The 23677-nt window shown below is 35.0% G+C and overlaps 1 protein-coding gene across 1 annotated transcript; it reads left to right on the top strand.

The window, feature by feature from the left end:
• The first annotated feature begins 14307 nt into the window (after positions 1–14307).
• On the top strand, positions 14308–21854 carry LOC115977312 (AFG1-like ATPase). Its single transcript, XM_031099097.1, has 15 exons — positions 14308–14506; positions 14982–15323; positions 15457–15536; positions 16056–16156; positions 16304–16426; positions 16648–16717; positions 17444–17530; positions 17668–17733; positions 17858–17950; positions 18307–18363; positions 18474–18602; positions 18698–18788; positions 19573–19661; positions 20903–21096; positions 21480–21854. Exons 2-15 carry the CDS (start codon positions 15101–15103, stop codon positions 21544–21546), a joined length of 1470 nt encoding a protein of 489 aa, XP_030954957.1. The 5' UTR covers positions 14308–14506; positions 14982–15100; the 3' UTR covers positions 21547–21854.
• Positions 21855–23677: the final 1823 nt, after the last annotated feature.

Consider the following 23677-nt stretch of genomic DNA (forward strand, 5'->3'; position numbering starts at 1 on the left):
TGCTTATGTTTTTGTTGCAATAAAGTCAAAGTTATTGCAATATGATTATTGTTGCAACAAAAAAAAATGGTATATAAATTACATGATAAATTATTGTTGCAATGACATTTTTTCGTTGCAATAAAGTTGAAGTCATTGCAATATGATTTTGTTGCCAAAAAAAAAAAAAAGTAGTTGAGTGTTATTGCAATAAAGTCTGTGACAGTAGGTTATTGTAACATAAAACTTTAATGCAACAAATATTTTATTATATTTTAAAAATAATGTTATTGCAATAGTAGCAATAATTATTATGGATTACAATTGAATGAATGGGTGTAGTAACAACAAATTTCTAGCAATAAGTTAATAAGTTATCATATATGTATATATATATATATATATATTTAGAAACAACAGACAAAGTTTATATATAATAATTGGGAAATGATAGAGTATGAGAAGGCATGCATTGCAATCGATGATGAGGTAGTAGAGATTCGCCATGTGGCGAGCGTTCTCTTCCTTGCGCGCTTCTTCGCACTTTGATATGGATGGTCGGAATTGACCTTGGTTGATTTTAGTAGAAGACTAAAATGGCCTTACCAACCATCGTTAACCATTAACGAGAAGAGAAGCCTAGGTAGGTCATTTGGCTGTCTCGGCCCAACTCAAGCCAGCTAGCTACCAAATAGAGTTCACATCTTTTTATTTGTTAAGATTAACCAAATCTCTTCTTCTTCTTTTTTCTTTTTTTTCTTCTTTTTTATACTTTTTTTCTTTTTTTTTTTTTCCTATTTTAAATACCTACTTTTAATATACAAGTTACAACAACATACTCCATAAAAATATTGTTTTTTTTTCTTTGTTTATTATTCATTTATTCTTCTTTTCGATGGTCATGTTTCTCCACCGACCATATTTTTCCAATAGTCATAAATATGAATTAGGAAAATTTTCTTGTATTCTCACATTATAAATAAAATAATTTCTTACTAAAAGTTTTGTAACTTGTTTAGTTGTCATCTTTTGATATTTTCTTTACTTTTTATTTCACGGATAAATTGACATAACATAAAACAAAAAATGAAGATGAGACCCATAATTTGAGGGGCAACCATCTTAAATTTTAAGGCATCATATGCATTATCAATATTAACTAAATTAGACATCATGCTTATTTATTAATTCACAACATATAACAACAAAATGCATGAAATTTGAGGCAAATTGAAAGGCAAAAGAGAGAAAACTAAGAGAAAATGATACCTTTCAATCAACAGCAAGAAACTAGTCTTGCTAATAAACTTTTGTCTTGGGTCTAAGAGTGGCAATAGCATGGATGACTTTTAGAAGATTTTTCCCAACTTATCAAACCAACCCTAGTCCAATAAACAAGGAGTTGTAGAGATGAAATTAAAGAACGGAATTGTGAAGGTTGTTTCATTTTGCTCTCTTAAGTCTTAGATTTTTCATTTTGACCTACCAAATTTGGTTTTGTTGTCAAAATAGTCTTGCCATCCATATCCTGACTAATCTAGCTTTAGGAGTTGTAGAGATGAAATTAAAGAACGGAATTGTGAAGGTTGTTTCATTTTGCTCTCTTAAGTCTTAGATTTTTCATTTTGACCTACCAAATTTGGTTTTGTTGTCAAAATAGTCTTGCCATCCATATCCTGACTAATCTAGCTTTAGGTGCAATAAAATGATGTTGCTCTCTCTCTCTCTCTCTCTCTCTCTCTCTCTCTCTCTCTCTCTCTCTCTCTCTCTCTCTCTCTCTCTCTCTCTCTCTCTCTCTCTCTCTCTCTCTCTCTCTCTCTCTCTCTCTCTCTCTCTCTCAACAACTTATATAATCACGTATGTGAAATGATTAGTCATTTGTAAACTCAAATAAAACTTGGTAAACCAAAATGAAAAATCTCAAATGCAAAGGAGCCATATTGAAAACAACCCCAAATACAAGGGCTAGAATTCTAAGTTGTTCATTTTTTTTAAAAGTTGAGCAAAACTAAGATAAAATCAAAGTCAATAAAAATCATAATAAAAGATCTAAAGAATCATTGTAATATTTAAAAACAAAAAGGTAAATTGGATTTTGGGCAAATTAAGTTGTCTTTGAACTTATTAAGTGATGATTCAAACGATCATCAAAATTGCAAATGGTTTTAATCACATCTCACATGACCTATTTTCAATGAATCATGTGACTTGTTTATATAATTTAATGAATTATAAAATTCTAAATATGTGAATGGTTTTTATAAATGGTTGCATAATTGTTTGAAGAATGTTCATCCAAACCTATTTATAAGAAAAACTTTGCCCTTACCAATAATCATGCTCTGAATTTTGTCTATGATAGGGGCGTTAAAAATGTGTTACTGGGTGTTGTTATTTAGAAATCCAGGGCAGCCAAGAAGTCCAAAATTTTGCCTATCATATTCATAGGGAAGTTAAAACATATTTTACTTGGGGTTGTTAATTGGAATACAGACCAAGCTTACCATAAACTTGGAATTGGGGATTAATTATCATTATTTCTCTAATTCTTTTGGAGTATTTTAAGTTAAATTACGTCAGCTTGTCATGTGCCTTTTGAAGATAATATATTGTTTTATGATCCCAGGTCTCATAGCTGTAGTACCCAGTTGATGTAATGTTTAATACTAATCTTTTTTACCCCCCCTGAATCATGCAATAAAATAATCATAAAACACACTTTATGTTTGGCATTGGAAGGGTCATTATCTTATGCTTCCATGTTTTTTTTTTTTTTTTTGATAGGAATATGATGTAATGTTTAGTACTCTTTCTTTCTTTCAAAATCAGTAGGAGTTAAGAGTGACGTTTACGTACACCGAATATGCTTCCAAGTTGTATCCATATGAATGGTAAAAAAAGTCGTATCCACCATATGCTGAACTTTTTGGCTAAAATGGAAGATGCTGGAAATGTCATATCTACTTAAAATTTTAAAATGTTGTACCAGCACAACAGTGTATCTATATGCGTCTTAAACATACTAATTCAATAAATATAGTAATAAATGATATATCCAATTTTATACATAATTTCATAATATATTGAAGTTGTCACCTATGAGTGGTCAACACTTTTTGCCAAATACTTTTTATATAAATTCATCATTTTTTATTTCCAACTCATAATAGACCTTCTAAAAAAAACTCATAATAGACCATTTTAACGTATTGTAATATTTTTGTGTGAAATTGAGTGTTTGTGTATAGGATTTTTTTATTATAATTTACTACTTTCTATTTATTAACAATAAGTATAAATTTTGTAATGTTATGTTAGATTCTTTAGGTTCTGAACTATTTATTTCCCTTAAGGAGAATCATGCATATCATATGCATGTTTTTTCCCTTTCACGTGGAGGTGGACTGCACACAAGTTTTTAGGGATGAGGGATTGGAGAGCATCTTTTATGAGAATATTATCCCCGTAAAAACACTTCTCCCTCTCTAGTAAATAGGATTAAATTAACCAATAACCAATTGAATCTCTCTCTCTCTCTCATGAAATTTATTCCTAACGTAACATATTAAAAATCATTGACTAAAAATAGTGTTATCTTTGATAGATGACATAAAGATCCAACATGATAAGAGCCTTGCAGCTCATCTTGATATCTATTGATGTTCTTAAATAAGACATCTAGAATTTAAATCTCAACCCCTCAATTATTAAATTATTAAAAAAAATCCAACATAATATTCCTAAGGAAAGAACAACGTGATCAAATTCATATGATCAAAGTTTTAGAATATCAAATTATGAACATATTAGATATTATAATTTTTTTTTTTTTGAGCTTACTATAATTGTTATACAAAATCACAAGAGATGGTCTAGATTTACATAATAGTTTTTTTGTCATTCATTTACTAAATGATTTTTACTTGCTATAAAAATAATAATAATAATACTAAGATCCATTTATTATATAATAACAACTATTCCACCCCTTTTTTAGGTATCTTCTTATCTTAAAATTAAGAGCCTTGGGACCAAGTCATTTTCAAGCGTTCACGTTTATTATATTTTTTAAACAATAGTTTTACCTTCTATTTTTCTAATACCTTGATGGTGACTAAAAACTGTTCACATGAAATCCCTTATCACATAATGTCATGTTCCATGCTAACTGGAACAAAATTTTATCCAACCCTTTTTAAAAGAAGGATAAGGGAATATTTTTGGGATGTAGCTAGAAATTGTTTCGGCACTCTACTACCTTAGTAAAAGAACTGTTTTTATTCTTATATATATCTATATATATAGATATATATATATATATATATATATACACTATAATACTGTTTGTTTCTCCAATAAAAGAACAGCAAAATTGTTTGTATTGAAGTTAATAATTTATAATGCTTCTCTCAATTTTTTTTTTTTAAATTTTTTATATATGCTTAAAAAAAATTTAAATTTATACAAAAAAAAAAAAAAAAAAACATTGTTCAAATCCTATTTATACTATTGTATCCTTGTATGGCAAAGTCTTTTTGGGGAGACTTGGACATGTCAAATTATTCTAAAATTGAATTATTACCTATATTAATCTAAAAAGGGTTTTTTTTTTTTTTTTTTTTTGTGAAAAGATCATTTAAAGAATTTAGTGGTTTTGAATTTAGAATATGCTGTGAATTTATTTTCAAAACATCTTTCACTAAAAAAGTATTTTATTTTTAAATAATTTAGTAATTACAACAGGGATGAGGGAATTGAACCCTAAATGTCGTATACATAGTAAAATGTGTCAACTAGTTGAGTTACAAAATTCTTGACCACTAAAATTTTTTTTGGAAAAGGAAACAAATTTTAAAAATGAAAAAAACTTTTATTTTCCCTAAAACTAAATAACTAATTGTTGATAATTAGGTTTTTAGAAATGTAACATTTTGATTTTAGTTCTAAACTTCTAATGTGTTTGAATGAATCTATTGATTATTGTTATAGAAATTGTAAGGACACGATTCGTGGCGGACTGTAACAGTGTCGGGTTCGCACGTAAAAAGGGCCCAAACAATATCATTTGTAGAGCGTGGGTTTGAAAGGCTAGGCCTTAGTCACCAGGCGGTGGGTTTTTCGTGGTATTCGTGCGTGTTTAGGTTATCTTCACCCATGGAGTCTTTCTCCTGGAGGTGGGCTGGGAGGCTCTGGATTTTGGCCATTTTTCCCAGCCCCCTCTCTAGGTTACTGATTTTTCCTTTTATACTCGCCTGTGTTCACTGTCCTTCGTCCACGTATAGGGTCAACATTTCCAAGGCTGATACTTGTCCCATCAGCCCATACCCAAAGTCGTTGGGGGTGGTTGTAAAAGCCAAAGAATGCGGCTATGTCAGGTTAAGAGTATTAAATGGCAGTAAGAGCAGCTTTCCCTGAATATTTTAGATATTTTAGATCTTTCTTCCAAGTTTCAGTCCTATACCGTTTTTACCCCTTTTTCTGGGGGGACTTTGGGTCTGCCGAGGACTGAATTGCCCTCGGCGGTATCCATAGGCTATCTTGTCAAGCTTGGGCCATAGCCCTCCTCGGCTTGGGCCTTTGGATTCTCCCTGGGTAGATGGGTCTGGCCCATAAATCATTTGGGCCCCACAATAGCCCCTCAAAACTCGGCTGTCCAACCTCTTGGTTGGAAAGGGGAGTTTTGGTAATGCCGAGCTTTTATGATGGCTCCTTTAATTCGGCCTTTCATTAATGCTGACGGTTTTCCATCTGTCCAAGAAATATACTGATCTACGAGGCGTTTTTTGATTTTACTCCTGACGCGTTCTCGTCCTTTGATTATTCAAAACACGCTTTTAATGACTTCCCTTTACGAGACTCATTTACATTCGACGGTTCGTCTGACGAGGCGGAGAAATGGAACGGACACATCTTCGTTTTCAGATTCTTTTGGAAACCTGAACGAATTTAATGCTTTCCGTTTTACCCTTCCTATAAGAAGACAAGTAGGAGGCTATTACTTTCGTGCAGAGACCCTTTTATTTTTCTGAGATTTGAAACCCTTTGCCTTCCTTAGCGTTTACTTAACCCAGTAGTTATATACTAAATCACAGTACATTCACCATAACAAATGATAAAGAAGCTATACCCCTCCTCAAAGCGTCATGTTCTAATAAAGCTCGAAATGGCTCGGTCAGGGCAAGGATGGCGGAGGCTTAAGATTCGTCTTACCTTCCTTTCAACCAAAATCCGAAGCAGGGACTCGTCACGTCAAACTTTCGGCGTGACTGAGTCGAGAACACCCATCATCAGTACCAACCGCGCTCTCATGAGCATACCTAATATGGCTCCAGTGTGTTGGGAGTCAGGATCGAGGCAGGGACTAAGTGCCCCTGCTTCTTCCTCTCTTCATTCACTGGCGCCTCCTTTTGCCTCCCTTTCTTAGTCTTCCCAACACCAGTTCCATCCTGGTGCTTTTCTTTCTTCCTCTTTTGCTCCTTTTTCTTTCTTTTCATCTCTTCTCTCTTATTCTCCTCCTTCTTTACTCATGTCCTCCATCTTCTTCATTCATCTCTTCCATCTTCTTCTTCCTTCTCCTTCAAATTCTTCTTCCTTCTCCTTCATCTTTTTCCAAAGAAGGTTCTTCTTTCGATATGAGCAATACTGAGGCAGAGATTGGAGAGACTTTGAAGACGAGTTTAAAAGACATCTGGCTGTTTACTTATCTGTACTGCGCATGTTAGTGTTGCTTCGGCAGCTCACCTTTTGTATAGGCTTGTTTGAGTCCCTCTTTGTACGTTGTAATAATTTTTCATATTAATAAAAATTGTTGTTATTTTACTTCGCATGTTCTGTCTCTATGTTTTTACAAATTTGCAAACGCTGCTCAGCACAATAATATAACATTTGAATCGATGACAACTAAGGCCAAAATACTTGCTAATAAAAAGAAGCCACCACAACTTTAACAGAATTGCTTGAACTAGCAATGCGTACCTGTGAATAACGATAATTGCCTGAAACAATGTCGAGATTAAAACTGGATGCTCTATGCGGTGTAGGAAGTAATCGTTCGAAGACATATCATCCGCAAAAATGAACAGCCCCCTTAGGCTACCGAATAGTGGAGTGCCCCACCATCATCCTAACACTTTTATTGGCCTTAACATTTTACAGTATCTGAGCCGGGGACTTTTCCCATCCGAGCAGTTATAAGACTTGTAATAATTTTTTTTTTTTTACTTGGTTTCCCCATAGGCTTGAGTCCGAGGACCATGCAAGGCCTTGGTTCTGTCCAAAACTTGTAATTTTTCTTTTTTGTACTTGGTTTCCCATAGGCTTGGGTCCGAGGACCATGCAAGGCCTTGGTTCTGTCCAAAACTTGTAATTTTCCTCATCCAGGTAGTTGGTTTTCCCATAGGCTTGAGTCCGTGGACCATGCAAGGCCTTGGTTCTGTCCCTGGGCCCCCATGCAGAACGGGCCTGGGGCGCGAGTTTACTGGGCCCACAAATTGAGAGGTATTTCCGTAGTGTTTGGTCACGCGGTACTTTTTGGCGTCCCAGTGTTCGAGGTGCGCCTTCACGAGACTCCTTTAATCTCATGGTTGCAGATGGCGTGGGAAATCAAACCGGAGACATTTTGTCTGTAGCGTTTCTTGGGACGCTGCGTGAATTAAATGCCACCACCTTATCTTTTTAAATAAATAGGAGAGAAAGTTGCCTTACCTGCGCGCAAATCCTTCAGTTTCCTCCCTTAGTATATCATGTTTGTGACGAGGGTTGGGGAAAAGGAACTCTATCCGCCACGGAGGCGCCGTGTCCTCCTGAGACTCAAAGTAGTGAGGTACGGGCAAAGGAGGCGTAAATTCAAGGGAACATTCCGTTTCGACAGAGGGGAAAGGGTGTTTCTCCCCCTTTTAGTCAAAATCTGAAGCAGGTTCTGTTCATGCCAGAATTTTGGTGTGTCAGAAGAAAGATTCTCCGCCATCAGCGCCTCTGCCTTGTTGCAGGCAAATTTTTGGTGAAGGCTCCTCAACTTCCGGCTCCCTGCACCTTTCCTTCAGCGGTGTGAGGCTCAAGTTGGGTTCTTTTGCTGCCTGAGTTATGGGCGTGCAAAAGCATTGAGGAGGAATAAGGTCTCGAAGTAGTAGCCAACCTCTCCTCTGTGCTACCTCCTCGGCTTTATCTTCACTCTCTTGTATTTTTCTTTACTTACGTAGTTAGTTTTAATGTAAACTTGTTTCAGCTTTTCATTGTACACTGTACTGTTCCTTTGTCTTAATAAAAGATGTGTTTATTTCTTTATACATACTTTTCTTCTCTGCAACAACTACTTTGTGCATGAATATTAAATGTAAGCTTGCCCTTAATGATATTCCAGGCAGAAAAATGCCTTAACGCAAATTCCTACTGGTTTAAACTCACAAATGTTATCAAGTATAACAAGGGTAATCCTTAATAAATTAAACTCTTGGAACTAACCGGGATAACCGCTGAGTGCTGCGCGATGCATGCTAGACCAATGTCCGAGAACGATAAACTCGAAATAATTCGTCCGAGAGGGTGGCCGAGTAGCGAGGGACTTTGATTGTGCTTTTGGGTAATACATTGCACCGTATCGTATCAACCCCTTTGATACTGGGGATCAGAGGGTAGACCGGGGAATTCGTGCAATTAAGGGATTAACCCAACTGTTAACGAGGAGTTCTCTTCGGATGGATTTTGAGGTTTATGTGCCATAGTTTTTTTTTAAACGGTTGGTTTCCCCATAGGCTTGAGTCCGAGGACTATGCAATGCCTTGGTTCTGTCCAAAACCTAGTTTTCCTCATCCAGGTAGTTGGTTTTCCCACAGGCTTGAGTCCGAGGACTATGCAATACCTTGGTTCTGTCCAAAACCTAGTTTTCCTCATCCAGGTAGTTGGTTTTCCCACAGGCTTGAGTCCGAGGACTATGCAATGCCTTGGTTCTGTCCAAAACCTAGATTTCCTCATTCAGGTAGTTGGTTTTCCCACAGGCTTGAGTCCGAGGACTATGCAATGCCTTGGTTCTGTCCAAAACCTAGTTTTCCTCATCCAGGTAGTTGGTTTTCCCATAGGCTGAGTCTGAGGACTATGCAATGCCTTGATTCTGTCCAAAACCTAGTTTTCCACATCCAGGTAGTTGGTTTCCCCATAGGCTTGAGTCCGAGGACTATGCAATGCCTTGGTTCTATCCAAAACCTAGTTTTCCACATCCAGGTAGTTGGTTTCCCCATAGGCTTGAGTCTGAGGACTATGCAATGCCTTGGTTCTGTCCAAAACCTAGTTTTCCACATCTAGGTAGTTGGTTTCCCCATAGGCTTGAGTCCGAGGACTATGCAATGCCTTGGTTCTGTCCAAAACCTAGTTTTCCACATCCAGGTAGTTGGTTTCCCCATAGGCTTGAGTCCGTGGACTATGCAATGCCTTGGTTCTGTCCAAAACCTAGTTTTCCACATCCAGGTAGTTGGTTTCCCCATAGGCTTGAGTCCGAGGACTATGCAATGCCTTGGTTCTGTCCAAAACCTAGTTTCCACATCCAGTTAGTTGGTTTCCCCATAGGCTTGAGTCCGAGGACTATGCAATGCCTTGGTTCTGTCCAAAACCTAGTTTTCCTCATCCAGGTAGTTGGTTTCCCCATAGGCTTGAGTCCGTGGACCATGCAATGCCTTGGTTCTGTCCAAAACCTAGTTTTCCACATCCCAGGTAGTTGGTTTCCCCATAGGCTTGAGTCCGAGGACTATGCAATACCTTGGTTCTGTCCAAAACCTAGTTTTCTCTTTGTGTGGGATCTTGGCTTTAGGGGAGTTAGCTCCTCAGCCAAGCTCCTAGAATTTATCCATACGATTAACGCTACCAAGTGCCTAGTTTGCTCTTTACGGGGGACCTTGGCTTTAAGGGAGTTAGCTCCTCAGCCAAGCCCCTAGTCAAGAAACGTAGCCCCTAGCAGAACTTTATACTAGAATTCTATAACCAACGGTTAGAAATAACAAAGAAACTCTATCGACCCACCTTCTATACCAACACACAAGCCTTTCCCACAGACGGCGCCAATTGTAAGGACACGATTCGTGGCGGACCGTAACAGTGTCGGGTTCGCACGTAAAAAGGGCCCAAATAATATCATTTGTAGAGCGTGGGTTTGAAAGGCTAGGCCTTAGTCACCAAGCGGTGGGTTTTTCGTGGTATTCGTGCGTGTCTAGGTTATCTTCACCCATGGAGTCTTTCTCCTGGAGGTGGGCTGGGAGGCTCTGGATTTTGGCCATTTTTCCCCAGCCCCCTCTCTAGGTTACTGATTTTTCCTTTTATACTCGCCTGTGTTCACTGTCTTTCGTCCACGTATAGGGTCAACATTTCCAAGGCTGATACTTGTCCCATCAGCCTATACCCAAAGTCGTTGGGGGTGGTTGTAAAAGCCAAAGAATGCGGCTATGTCAGGTTAAGAGTATTAAATGGCAGTAAGGGCAGCTTTCCCTGGATATTTTAGATATTTTAGATCTTTCTTCCAAGTTTCAGTCCTATACCGTTTTTACCCCTCATTCTGGGAGGATTTTGGGTCTGCCGAGGACTGAATTGCCCTCGGCGGTATCCATAGGCTATCTTGTCGAGTTTAGGCCATAGCCCTCCTCGGCTTGGGCCTTTGGATTCTCCCCGGGTAGATGGGCCTGGCCCATAAATCATTTGGGCCCCACAAAAATCATGTAATGAAAGAAATTATAATTTGGGCCTTATACATGAGAGATGACCATGCTTGGAGCACTTGGGCAACCCCAAGGCTAAAGAGGCATGATGACTTAACGTCATTCTCACCTTTAAAAAATAAATTATTAAAATGTAAATTTTATTAAGGAAAAATAAAATTTTAAAATCATGTACATAAATTGATAATAAAAAATAAATTAAAATAAATAAGACCTTAATGTAAAACTAAGAGTATTTTATTGTATTAAGTTTACTTAAACAAGTAGGTTTCAGTTAACTCAACTGGTAAAGTATCTGATAGTTAAATAAGAGGTCTGAGATTCAATCTCCGTCTACACTAAAAACCGATTTGTGTCTTGGTTTGAAACCTCTATCTATCTATCTATATACATACATACATATATATATATATATATATATATATATAAGTTTACTTAGATAAATCCTTATGCATTAATTGTTCTTAGTATTTTTTTTTTTTTTTGGTGAAAGGATAATGTAAAGAGTTAAGTGGTTTTGAATTTAGAATATGCCGTGAATTTATTTTCAAAAACATCTTCCCCTAAAGAGTTATTTATAATAATTCAGTAACTACAATAGAAGACGAGGGATTTGGATTATAAATCTCATGAATATACTAGAAGGTGCTAACTAGTTGAATTATAAGACTCTTAACCACTAAAAATTATTTTTTGAAAAATAAACAAATTGTAAAAATGAAAAAATCTTTTATTTCCCCTAAAACTAAATAACTAATTGTTGATGAAAGTTCAAATAGTGTATAAAACACCCTTGAACGTTTAGACCCCCAATAACAAAAATATCAATTCAAGCTTTATGACAAACAACAAGTGTGCAGAAAATTAACACAAGCTATAAATAGAATTGGTAAACAATCTAAGTCAATTAAAATCACATCTACAGCAGAAAATAAAAGGTAAAGATTAAGGGAAGAAAGATGCAACACAAGGACAACACAACGATGTGTTATCGAAGAGGAAACCGAAGCCCTCGGCGTAAAACCTCTCCGCCGCCCTCCAAGCGGTAAGTAATCCACTAGAAAATGTAATTGGGATACATGAACAGTAATAAACCTTCCAAGCCTAATCTATCTGATGTACCTAAGCCCTCCAAGCTTCTTACTCCAACCAGGTTGCGCCGAACCTTTTTCTTTTCTAGCTTATCGGATTCCGCTATAATCCATAGCATCCGCCATCCTTGGCATCTTCCAATACTTCCCAAAACTCCAAAAACACTCAACACTCTAAATGGATGTGGGTAGTGTTTGGATAGAAATCTCCTCTCAATAGGTATGATAATGAGAGAGGAAATGAGAAGAGACTATAAAGATTTCTCTCTAAGAATGAGTAGCTTTCTCTAATTGGGTGAGTGTTTTGAAGAAACCTTTCTTAGGGTTTTTCTTTCTGAACAGCCACACATATTTTATGGGAATGAGAGGCATTTATATTGGTGTGAGAATGGAATGCAAAGAGTCAGTTTTTTCAAAACAGGATTGGCTGGTGACTTGACCTCGCGACTTGATTGAGTCGCGAGTTCAAGCCGCGAGCTAACTGAATGGCCAGTTTGGATTTTTGTCCTGTAGTGCTCCAGCTGGCATGACTGTTCAGCTCCCCTGCATGCTCTGCGCGTGTGCAACTTTTGGCGGCTTGCAAGCCACGAACCTCTCGCGAGATCCAGCCGCAAGTCCCTACTTCACTGCACAGTCTTGAGCATTTCTTCACACTCTCTCACACACTACACTTACATAATTCCCACCTAAATACAGGGTTTCTAAGTGTTGTATTACAAGCAAATTTGTCATGGAATAAAGCCAACACATGGTTGATTAAATTTAACCTTACAGTTGATAAATGGGCTTTTAGAAATGTAACATTTTTTTTTTTTTTTTTTGAGAAGGGTAATATTTTGATTTTAGTTCTAAACTTCCAATGTATTTGAATGAATCTATTGCTTATTGATATAGAAATCATGTAAATAAGATAAATTCTTATTTAGACCTTGAACATGAGAGATGACCATGCTCAAAGCACTTAGACAACCTAGGGGAAAGATAAAATGTTAAAATGTTGTACATAAATTGATAATAAAAAATAAATAGGACCTTATTGTGTGTTTGGGTTAGAATTAAAAATTAAAATTATTTCACTATTCAGCTTATTTTTGCTACTATTCATAGGCCCTAATGTACTTTTTGGAACTATTTATGGACTTCATTGTACTATTTCAATTAACTTTTACCTTTATTTACAGTACTTTCAATAATAATTTTTCAGTTTCAGCAAAATAAGTTGTATCCAAACACACCCTTAATGTAAAACTAAGAGTGTTTTATTGTATTAAGTTTACTTAGACAGTTTTCAAAAAAAAAAAAGGGTTAATCCCATATTGAAAAATGAGTGTGAGTGAAAGAGGTTTAAAACTTGTGTTGTATATCTAAGAGTTAAGCCATTTTTAATATACACCACTGTTAGTTTTTTTAAGACATTCTTCCTTTTTTCCGTATGTGCGCTAAAATAATTAGTATTCTTAAAAGAAAAAGAAAAAGAAGTTTACTTAGACAAATCCTTATGCATTAATTTTTCTATTTTATAATTAAGAATTTAGTAAAGAAAACAAAAAAACATATGACAGGTTCACGGGAATTAGAAAAGTTCCAAGTTATTAATAAACTTAGCATATTAAAATAAATTAAAGAGAACTCACAAGTCACAACTCATCAATATGTACATTCACCATCCAACTCCACTAATAAGAAAAGAAATTGCACTTGTTTGATGTTGACATTTTAAAGACAATTCAACCCATATAATTGATCACCATTGCCCATATTTAAAAATCTCAAATCCAATTGAATAATTCAATTCATACTTGATCACTACTGATCCATATACTTAAAAATCTGAAATCCATATATTTTTTAATCTTTAAAATCCTATTCCATATCTAATAACAGTGATCGAAAAATTAATTTTTTTTTTTTTTTTTTGAGAAAAAAAAAAAAGAGACTTATCAGATATATATAAAAGGCAAGTCAACATGTGTGACATTGGTTTCCTACAATTTTTCTTAATATATGCAACAAGTAGACGCCACGCCACTGCCGGTTTTTGATTGAAACCCGAAAAAGAGCAAAAAGGGCCCCAACTAGATAGTGGACCCCACCTTCCAAAAAATGATAGCTAAAAAATTGTGGCAAAGGGCCTGCGGCATGGTACAAAAGTGGGCCCCACTAAAATTTAAAAAAAAATCAAAATCTTCATTTTGATTTTGTTATAACAAAATTTTAATTTTCCAAGAAATACTTTTCTAATAGTACTATAATAATAATAATTTTTTGTAACAAAAACACAGATAGCATGTGCCATGTGGTAATTGACATTCATGTGACGTGAGTAATTGCAATATTATTGCATTACAGGTCAAGCAACAGCTAACGTGTAAAGCTAAATCCAACCCCTCTTATTATACCAAAAACTTAAAAGGCAAAAAAAAAAAAGAAAAAGAAAAAAAAGACCAAACTCAAAACTACTGGGAGAATCATCGGAGTGTCTCAGAAGTCAGATCATACACACAAACACTCTTTTTTTTCTCTTCCTACTCTTTCGAGGTCTCTCCGAAATCATAGGTTGCTGTACTTGTTGTTTTTAGTTTTTGCTATTCTCGGTTACTGCTACGTGTGAGGATTGATTAATTTGATTCTTCCGAGGTACTACATAATTCTTTATCTCTCAGAACTCACAAAGAATTCAAAGAAACCCCCAAGACTCTTTTGGTAGTTCCAGTTTTATCGGAGTCTCGTTTATATTAGGTACTTTCTTTACTTTATTTCTCTAAAAATAAAAGATTCATGCCATTGTTCTAGATTTTTTTTTTCTTTAGTTGAGATAATAGTTTTTGTAACAATTTGTTATGAGCTGGGTTTCATGCAGATTGGAAAAAAGAATGGTAGTTTTTGGTAATGAATTGTTGTTAATAGATATGGTTTTTTTTTTTTTTTTTTTTTTTAAATAAAAAAATTTTAATATGGGGTTTTTGTAGAGATGGTCAGTGATTTCGTTGATCAAGATATAATTATCCTGTACTTGTTATTGTCATTGAAAAGGCCTAAAGTTTATTATTTTAGTAAAATTTTGTACCTTTTTTCTGTGATTTTCATATTCTGATTCTATGTAAATATAATAGTGATGACCGTGAAAGGCTTATTCTGTGTATTATTTTAGTTTATGAAAGGACCTAAGAATATGTTCTGTTTCAATAATGGATTTTTACTGCTATTGTTTTAGGGGCTCTGTATATTTGTAAGGTTCTTTGAAGTTTGAAACCACTCCTTAATCTCTTCTTGATTGGAGGCTTGGAGTGGCTTAAGTTTATTGGGAATTTCTATTGAGACCTCGGATTGAAGATGAGAACATTGGCCCGATCCCTTCGCCACACTCGATTGTCTCTTCAGCATAAAAAATGTAATTATTCGGGTGGATTTGTGAATACCCGGAAGCATTTGATAGAGACTAATACTGGGTCTGTTTGTAAATTTACTAACAATGCCGAATTCAATAGATTTCGATACCTCACATTTATGATCTCAAGAGCCATGTCAGCTGATGCTGCTAAAGTTACAAATGCAGGTTGCTTTTGATTTCTGGTTATCATTAATTGAATTTTTATCCCCTTGTATGAACAAAACTGTATTGAACTCTGACTCAATTTTTCTCTTTTTTTTGTTGTTGATGATTTCGGTTATTTTTGGTTAAACTGCAGATGTGAATGGAGCAGGGCCTCTAGTTGAGTATGAACGAAGAATTGCTGCTGGCGAACTTGTGGATGGCGATAGCTTCCAGGTATTATACACTTCAGCCCTGCATGCTTGAGTGTCAGTTTTGAGACATAAAATTAGGGAAATGAAAGGTTAAAGCTTAGGAATGCCTCAATTATGTAAACTATTTTGAGCATTGTACTTTTACTTCTAGTCAACTTCTTTGAGGACTAAATTCTGATTTTGCAGAGAATTAGTGCACACTTTGAATTCACCTTGGCCTATCGTATAGCTTATTATTTGCTTAGTTTTCCCGTTATTAGCCAATGGACTTTTTCGTCTAGTTGCACATCACCACCTTATTGGTGGGAAATGTTAGGGGTTCATTCCCTTACACCTTCACTTATCAGGAGGGGGAAAAAATAACATTATTTGATTTTTGGATAATTGAATATTGTATGCCATTAATAACAGATATTGTTAGATGTGAGTATACTGTAAGATTGGTTGAGAGCTTAATGGACTTTGTACATTGTTCTAAGGCAATTACTTTCATATCTGCTATGGTTTTCCTAGTTGAATGGATCTAAGAGTGTTTTTGCAGGTAGACACCTTACGAGAACTTCAGAGACTATATGATGAGCTTGTTGCTTCTGCTGATGCCTGCCGGTTGGATAGGTATTCGGCTTCTGAAAAAGCTGGAAGGTAAATCTTCCATTTTGTTATGATATTCTGTTAGCACAGACAAGTTCTTTATTTTATTCTGAATATACTTCGGCTATAGAATTTTTTTTTTTTTTTAAAAAAAAAAATACCCATTTGCCAATTAGTCACTAATTTGTTTGTATACAGGAGTAGGTGGTTGTGGTCTCGATTCATACCCCAATCTTCATATTCACCTGTCAAGGGTCTATATCTTTTTGGAGGAGTAGGGACTGGAAAAACTATGTTGATGGACCTGTTTTTTGATCAATTGTAAGTTTGATATGCGGATTTGATCTGTTACGGTTTTTGGCTTCCTTGTTGTTATGCATCTGTCATTCAGAAAGATTTAGAAACATTCCTAATAAGAGCATGTGTAAAGGCTATATGGCCTTGAGATAGATGTTATTAATCTTAATTCTCTTGATTTCAACTCTGACTTATCACCATTATTACTGGATTTATCTGATATTACTCAATTTCCCCTTTGTCAGGCCCTCTAGTTGGAGGAAAAAAAGGATCCATTTTCATGACTTTATGTTAAATGTTCATAGCCGCTTGCAAGTAAGATTCCAGATATGTTTTAATTTGGTTTCATAAATGGGTCTTGTTAATGTATGCCCTTAGGGCATACATTAATCATCCATTTTTGGAAACATTTTATGGGGAATTGAAAAACCTATCAAAAAAGTTAATAACTTTTTCATTTTTCCATAAAAAGTTTCCTAAAATGGGGGCATACATTAGTAAAGCCCTTCATAAATTTAAGAAAATTTATTTTCAATAAAGATTTTATTTTTTGTGCTTACATAAAAATCAAAAAAATAAAAAATATTTTTCATACTTAGCTCTAAGTTTCCTGAAGCTGATATATATTTTTCTAGTAAACTGTCAGGTAGTCCCGCCACTACTAGTTTAGATAATTTTCAAAAAGGGCAGAACATACAATGGGTCAGTGAGCAATCTCTTGGATGGTTAATATCAAAAGGCTTACAGGCCAGGCTGTTTTAAACCTCTAACTGGCATGCATATTGATGAACTATTTTTCTTCTTTGGTCCTTTCAGCCTTATCTTATTGGTAGTTTGAGAAATTGGTCTAGAAAGCTAAATCTTTTAGGTTAGTTAGACCCACAAATTTTGTCTCTTACGAAGACATTGTGAAATTTGTTATCACTTCCGGTCCAGAGTTCATCTCATTCACTCTAGTTTTTACATGGCACCTAGTCTTATGCAGATTTTGAAGTTTGTTATGGATTTTGTATTTTGTATTTTTTTTTTTTTTTTTTGCAGAAGCACAGGGGTGTGGCAGATCCACTTGAAGCTGTTGCCGATGAAATATCTGATGAAGCAATTTTATTATGTCTTGATGAATTTATGGTAAAATACTACTAGTTGTCATATAGTTGCGTCTGTATATCATACTTATCATAAAAAAGTTGCCTCTGTATATCACATCCAATTGCTTTGTAATTTTATAAATATCCTGATTTCCTTTGCAATGTGGCTCCCCATAGGTGACTGACGTTGCTGATGCATTGATACTAAACCGTTTGTTTAGACAGCTATTCAGCAATGGTGTTGTAAGTAGTTTAATTGCCTCTGTTTTCTTGTGTTCTTTGCTCTACAATTTATTAACTTGTACATTTATTCTGAAAGAAAACATAACAATCGTATGTTTGTGTTTGTGGTGGGAGGTAAGTACAGATTCTTGTCTCCACCTCAAATCGTGCTCCTGATAACCTCTATGAAGGCGGACTGCAGAGGGATCTTTTTCTACCCTTCATTGCTACTTTGAAGGTGCGTATATTGATGTTATCTCGTAAAGATTGGTGATTAGATAGCTTAATCCATGTGAGCTTGGCATATATTTTGCTCAAAAAGAAGCTTTTGCATTGATTTTTAACTTTCAAAAAACTTTAAATTCATGCCAAGCCACTTGTTTTGTGACCGAAAGTTTTCTTTTGAGTTTGTGTGTGCAATTCCCCACTTATGCCTGTGATTTTTAAGGAAGCGATGGTCTGATTATGCATTTGTTTATATATATGAGAAAGCAAAGACTCGAAAGAGTAGCATTTTTCCAAAGTTTCAGGAATGAGGCTTTCTTCTTGTTGTTTTAGTATTAACATGCTAAATTTTAAAATTATATTGTGTAGGAACGATGTATAGTTCATCAAATTGGTTCGTCAGTAGACTATCGGAAGATGACTTCGGTATGATATCAGCTTGGTTATATGTATATATAAAGTTTTGTCTGCATATTCAGCCGCTAATTCCTATTTACTATAGATTTCTAACTTTTCATGTTTGCCTTGAATTGCAGGCAGAGCAAGGATTCTACTTTATTGGCAAAGACATGTCTGGCTTTCTCAAGCAAAAGTTCCAGCAATTGATTGGGGAGCACACAGCTAGTCCACAAGAGGTTGAAGTAGTAATGGGAAGGACGTTGCAGGTATCTGCTAAGTTATATTGTGCAATGGCTTATGCAGAGCATGTACTTGGTCAAATTTTTCTTAAACCCTTTCTTAAAATAATTAATATTGTTAGGTTCCTCTTGGTGCTAATGGATGCGCATATTTTCCTTTTGAGGAACTTTGTGACAGACCACTTGGAGCTGCAGATTATTTTGGATTGTTCAGTAAGTCAGATCTTAGCTTTCTGGATTTTGATGTGCTTGTTAGGATATATGTATAGCCAATTCAAAATTGTTGAATATCGCTATATTTAACTGAGATTAGTTACGTGTTATAGATCAGGAATATAATCTAATTGATAACTGTCATAAAAAATGACTGTATTATTGAACAGGAGAGTGGTTACACACAAAACATACAAATGAACATTCATAGATAAATTTTAATGCTTATTTCTTTCTGAATCTTCAAATTACTTTTCCTTAACCTTCTTTGAAAAAACAATTAATTAAATTTGGTGTTTTCTTTTCCTCTAAAAGTGGTTTTCTTTATGCTTTTAGTATCCAATTCAAAATAGTTGGATATCGCTATTTTTAACTGAGATTAGTTGCATGTTATAGATCAGGAATATAATTTAATTGATAACTGTCAGAAAAAATGACTGTATTATTGAACAGGAGAGTGGTTACACACAAAACATACAACTGAACATTCATAGATAAATTTTAATGCTTATTTCTTTCTAAATCTTCAAATTACTTTTCCTTAACCTTCTTTGAAAAAACAATTAATTAAATTTGGTGTTTTCTTTTCCTCTAAAAGTGGTTTTCTTTATGCTTTTAATATCCAATTTGGCATAGGATATATCGTAGCTTGTAGCTACCAAAATGTCAAGTTTCAAACATCTTTATGCTTTCTAGATGTCTGAAGTGTCATTCTTGGGTGCATATTGTGTGTGTGCGGGTTGGAATTTATTCATATGTAACATTATTCATTTTTGTTTTGCAGAGAAATTCCATACCCTGGCATTGGAAGGTGTCCCAATTCTTGGACTACACAATAGGACAGCAGCATATCGGTTTGTCACTCTTGTTGATGTATGCCCCAATTGTTCTCAACTGTTTCGGCCTTTCTAAATATTATATTACTAAAAGTTGGACTTCATATACTAGGTTAGACTTGAGAAAACTTGGCTTCAGCTATTTGGTCATCCTCATGTCACAGATTAAATATGTTTGCCACTTGCAGCCAGCTCTTTCAGTTTATTGTCAAACATGGTCCTTTCTCCAACATAGTAATTTGGAAAAACTAATTATTGTAAGTTGTGGGGAAGATGAAAAGCTCTCGAAAAAAAAAAAAAAAAAAAAAAAAAAAAAAAAAAAAAAGGAAGAAAGGACCCATAGCAATTAAGAATTGCAAAAGTCTTGAGTCCCAAGTAGAACAACAGATATTGTTTTAGAAGCAATCAAAGCTAACTTTCGTGAGTTGCTTCTACCTTCTAGGCATGTCATGAATGTAGAAAAGTAACTCTTTCTTTGTATGGACTAAACAAAAAAGTAAAGAAAAAAGGCTCTACTTGCTCATAGTGGTTGTATATGAAAATAAAATTTGAGTTCAATCTCTCTGTTAGTCATCATGGTTTTTTCTTATGACTTCTTGTTCCTTTAATTACTTTCCGCCTATTTTTCTTTTTAGGAACAAAATTTATATAAATGCAATATTACCATCAGTAATGATGAACTGATGATGCCCTTAGACTTTAAAGAATCCTTTACCGAGATAACGAAGCTGATACAACAAAGCCTTAGTCTCAAAATTTGGAGTAGGTTATGGATCCTCGACAGATTAGATTGGGTCGGCCACATGAATAGGGGATGTTCATAAGAGTGACTAAATTTTACGCTGGCTGCCGACCTACTGCAACCATCCTTTACCTGGCTTTTGAACTGGCTGTGGACTAAATATATGCCACTAAGCACAAACATAGGCAGAGTTATCTGGAACACGCTGTGGACGAAATATATGCCACTAAGCACAAAGTTACAAACACAGGCAGAGTTAGGTAAAGAAGCTGATAATTCACTGAAACGCTGGGGGAAGAAAAAAGAAGGATGAATACCCTTTCTTGAATACCAATTCCAAAGAATTTCTATTACTTGAAAGGCCATAACCTGAAATTGAGATTTTAAAAAATCGTGTGAAAATATTTGAACTTGAGCATCTCTCTGGCAAGGCCATTGTATTTACACTATACAGCTTGGAATTTTCCATGTTTATCTTCTTCTTCTTCTGATGAGTAGCTAAAATTGAACTATTTCTTTTACTCTTGCCACCAAAGGTAATGTATGAGAACAAGGGCAGACTGTTGTGTACAGCTGAGGGGAGTCCTCAAGAACTTTTCGAGAGGATAGTGACAATTTCTGATGCTCAACACAGGGCACCTAGAACTTCTTCAAGATCAAGGAAAGTTGATGATTTTGACCTTTGTGTGGACAATGAACTGGGATTTGCAAAAGACCGCACCGTTAGTAGGTACAGTGCCCTCTGGATTTTAACTATAGCATCGGTCCCTTTTTCTTTTTCTTTTTTCCTTTTAAATTTCTTTTAATGTGGTTGAGTAGAGATCGTACATGACCTTAATCATTTAATGCAGAGTTGGGAACTGTCTTTTTTCTTCCATTCTAATATCATGATTACCATTTCTTGCGTATGCACCTGACTTAGCGGCAACCTGATTTCCTTCATGCAATATGCTTTTATAGACCAAAATTGTACTGCAATTTGTATTTATGCAATCAAAGCAACAATGTTTCAACATAGCTATTCTTTTGCTTTTCTGTTTTGTGGAGTAGTTTATACAATGTCATAATCGTCTTCCTGCTGTAAGTGCTGATTGACACCACCAATTAATGCAGATTAACTGAGATGAACAGCAAAGAATACTTAGAGCAGCATGCCGATATGTTTTTAGCTGGGAAGTAGCTCCCATAGGAAGGTGGCAGTCAGGTGCCTTACAGGAATGATATAGAGAAGTATGAATGATATAGAGAAGTATCCGACATCTTACAGGCAACATGGGCGAGTATCAGATATCTTCCTAGTCTGTTTTACCTTAGTTAATAAAATTGTATCCTTTCATGTAGTGAGGTTTGGCTCTCAGTTTTGGTGCCAAGAGTAAATAATTTTTATCATATCTATCAATTGTATCTTGAATAAAGTGTAATTTATCATTGTAATGTTAATGTTCTGTTTTAATGGGGTGGTTACAAAGTTACACCATTGTCACCCAATTTATACTAATAATGCTTTCACTTTTCACTTCACTAGATGCCGAGTCACATTAGATTATCTGTGATATAATCTGGTTATTGGTTTAGTATCCTTTAGGCTCCATTTGGGAGTTCATAAGGGAAGGGAAGGGAATGGAATAGAATATAATGATCATAAGGGAATGGAAATGAATGAAATGTATTTAAGTAAGAGAAATGAATGGAAAAGAATGGAATCGAATGGAATTAAGTAACCTTGTTTGGATGTTTTAAAATAAAGGAATGAAAATGAATGGAATGTAAGGAATCTTGTTTGGGAGCAACATGGAATGAATGAAATAGAATTATTTTATGACACTATTACTATTAGACCCATATTTTAAAATAAAGAGTTGAATATATAAGGGTATTTTGAGAGTTTTAGTAAAAAAATTATTAAATTTAATTTCATTCCCTCTCATTTCTCCCAATTTCGGGGGGAAGGAATGAGTGTTCTCTCCTACCCATTCCATTCCCTCTCACTTAAACTCCCTAACAAAGGGATGAGTTTTCCATTTACTCCATTAAAACTCTCAAACAAAGGAAATGAAAAATATTCTAAAATGATTCTTTTTATTCATTTCCATTCAATTTCATTCCCTCCTTCCAAACGAGGCCTAGGGCTTTTAGGATAACTCCACCATGGAGTTCTACTTGAATTGAATTTTGTCATACCATTAATAATCTAAACAAATTTTGATTAGCACTATTTTGATACTATTAGTTTATATTATTACTTATGTAAAAAAATATTAATTTAAATTATTGATGGCGTGAAAAAATATACACAAAAATAGTTCTAATTTATCGTGGTTTTCAAAAGTATTCATTCAGCATTTTTGTTTAAATCTTATATGTACGTTATAAAATGAGTAAATTAAATTTTACCATGCCATTAGTAATTTAATTTCATACATCTTATTTGTTAAAATCTTATCCATATGGTGTGAAATCGGTAAATTAGATTTTGCCATGCTATCAATATTTTAAATTAATATCAAAGGGGCTAATATCAATATTTTACCATGCATGAGGCTATAGTTTTAGACAGGTCGTACATGGGGCCAGTTATAAACTTTATGATGACTGGCCGGGCCTGGTACTCTCAAAATTGATTCTTTGGTCATTGCGATGGGGAACAGATGAGAGTCTTGCAACTTGCAAGTCGTGGAGGTTGGGTTAAGGGTTTTTTTTTTTTTTTTTTTTTTTTGCACAAGGGAAGTAAAATTAAATTTGAAGAAATTATGCATAATGATGGCATTAAATTATATATTTTGATCGTATGTTGAATTTGGCCCGGTATAGTCCATGGGTATGGGATTGAGAAGTGAAATGATGATGCTGAGGTGGTTATAAGACAACTCTGAGTCAGAAATTTGCCAACCCAAACCACTTTCCAAGGCCCATTGTTTGCCTCACTCCTTTAATAAGTAGCAATGCATTTTTAGCGCCAAGGGGTTCTACTCAAATTAGAGATGTCAAAATCGACCCAAACTCATTTACCCACTCAAACCCATCCAATTATTATTGGGTCAAATAGGTATTAACCCAAATGGATTTATACATAATAATTAGATTAAATTAGATTTAAGTTAGAAGTAATTAGTTAAATGGATAATAAATAAGCCTAATCTAAACCCACCCATTTAACAACTGTCTCAAATGGTACGTTTCATATAATATTGTATTTGTGCATTGATCAGATTTAGCTATTTATGGGAGACGACCTATTACCAGGCTCACTTTCTAGGGACAAGTATTCCCGAACTTTCCATAATCCATCTATCCCTTTAATCAAGAACAAA

Source organism: Quercus lobata, chromosome 2 (genome assembly GCF_001633185.2).
Source record: "Quercus lobata isolate SW786 chromosome 2, ValleyOak3.0 Primary Assembly, whole genome shotgun sequence".
Taxonomy (NCBI): domain Eukaryota; kingdom Viridiplantae; phylum Streptophyta; class Magnoliopsida; order Fagales; family Fagaceae; genus Quercus; species Quercus lobata.

Bases quoted from the DNA above. Each gene is read 5' to 3' on its own strand.
- LOC115977312 (XM_031099097.1), top strand. From the start codon at position 15,101: ATGAGAACATTGGCCCGATCCCTTCGCCACACTCGATTGTCTCTTCAG. The intron at 16,157-16,303 runs GTAAATCTTCCA...GTTTGTATACAG, and splicing joins GCTTCTGAAAAAGCTGGAAG to GAGTAGGTGGTTGTGGTCTC. The intron at 18,364-18,473 runs GTATGATATCAG...CTTGAATTGCAG, and splicing joins ACTATCGGAAGATGACTTCG to GCAGAGCAAGGATTCTACTT.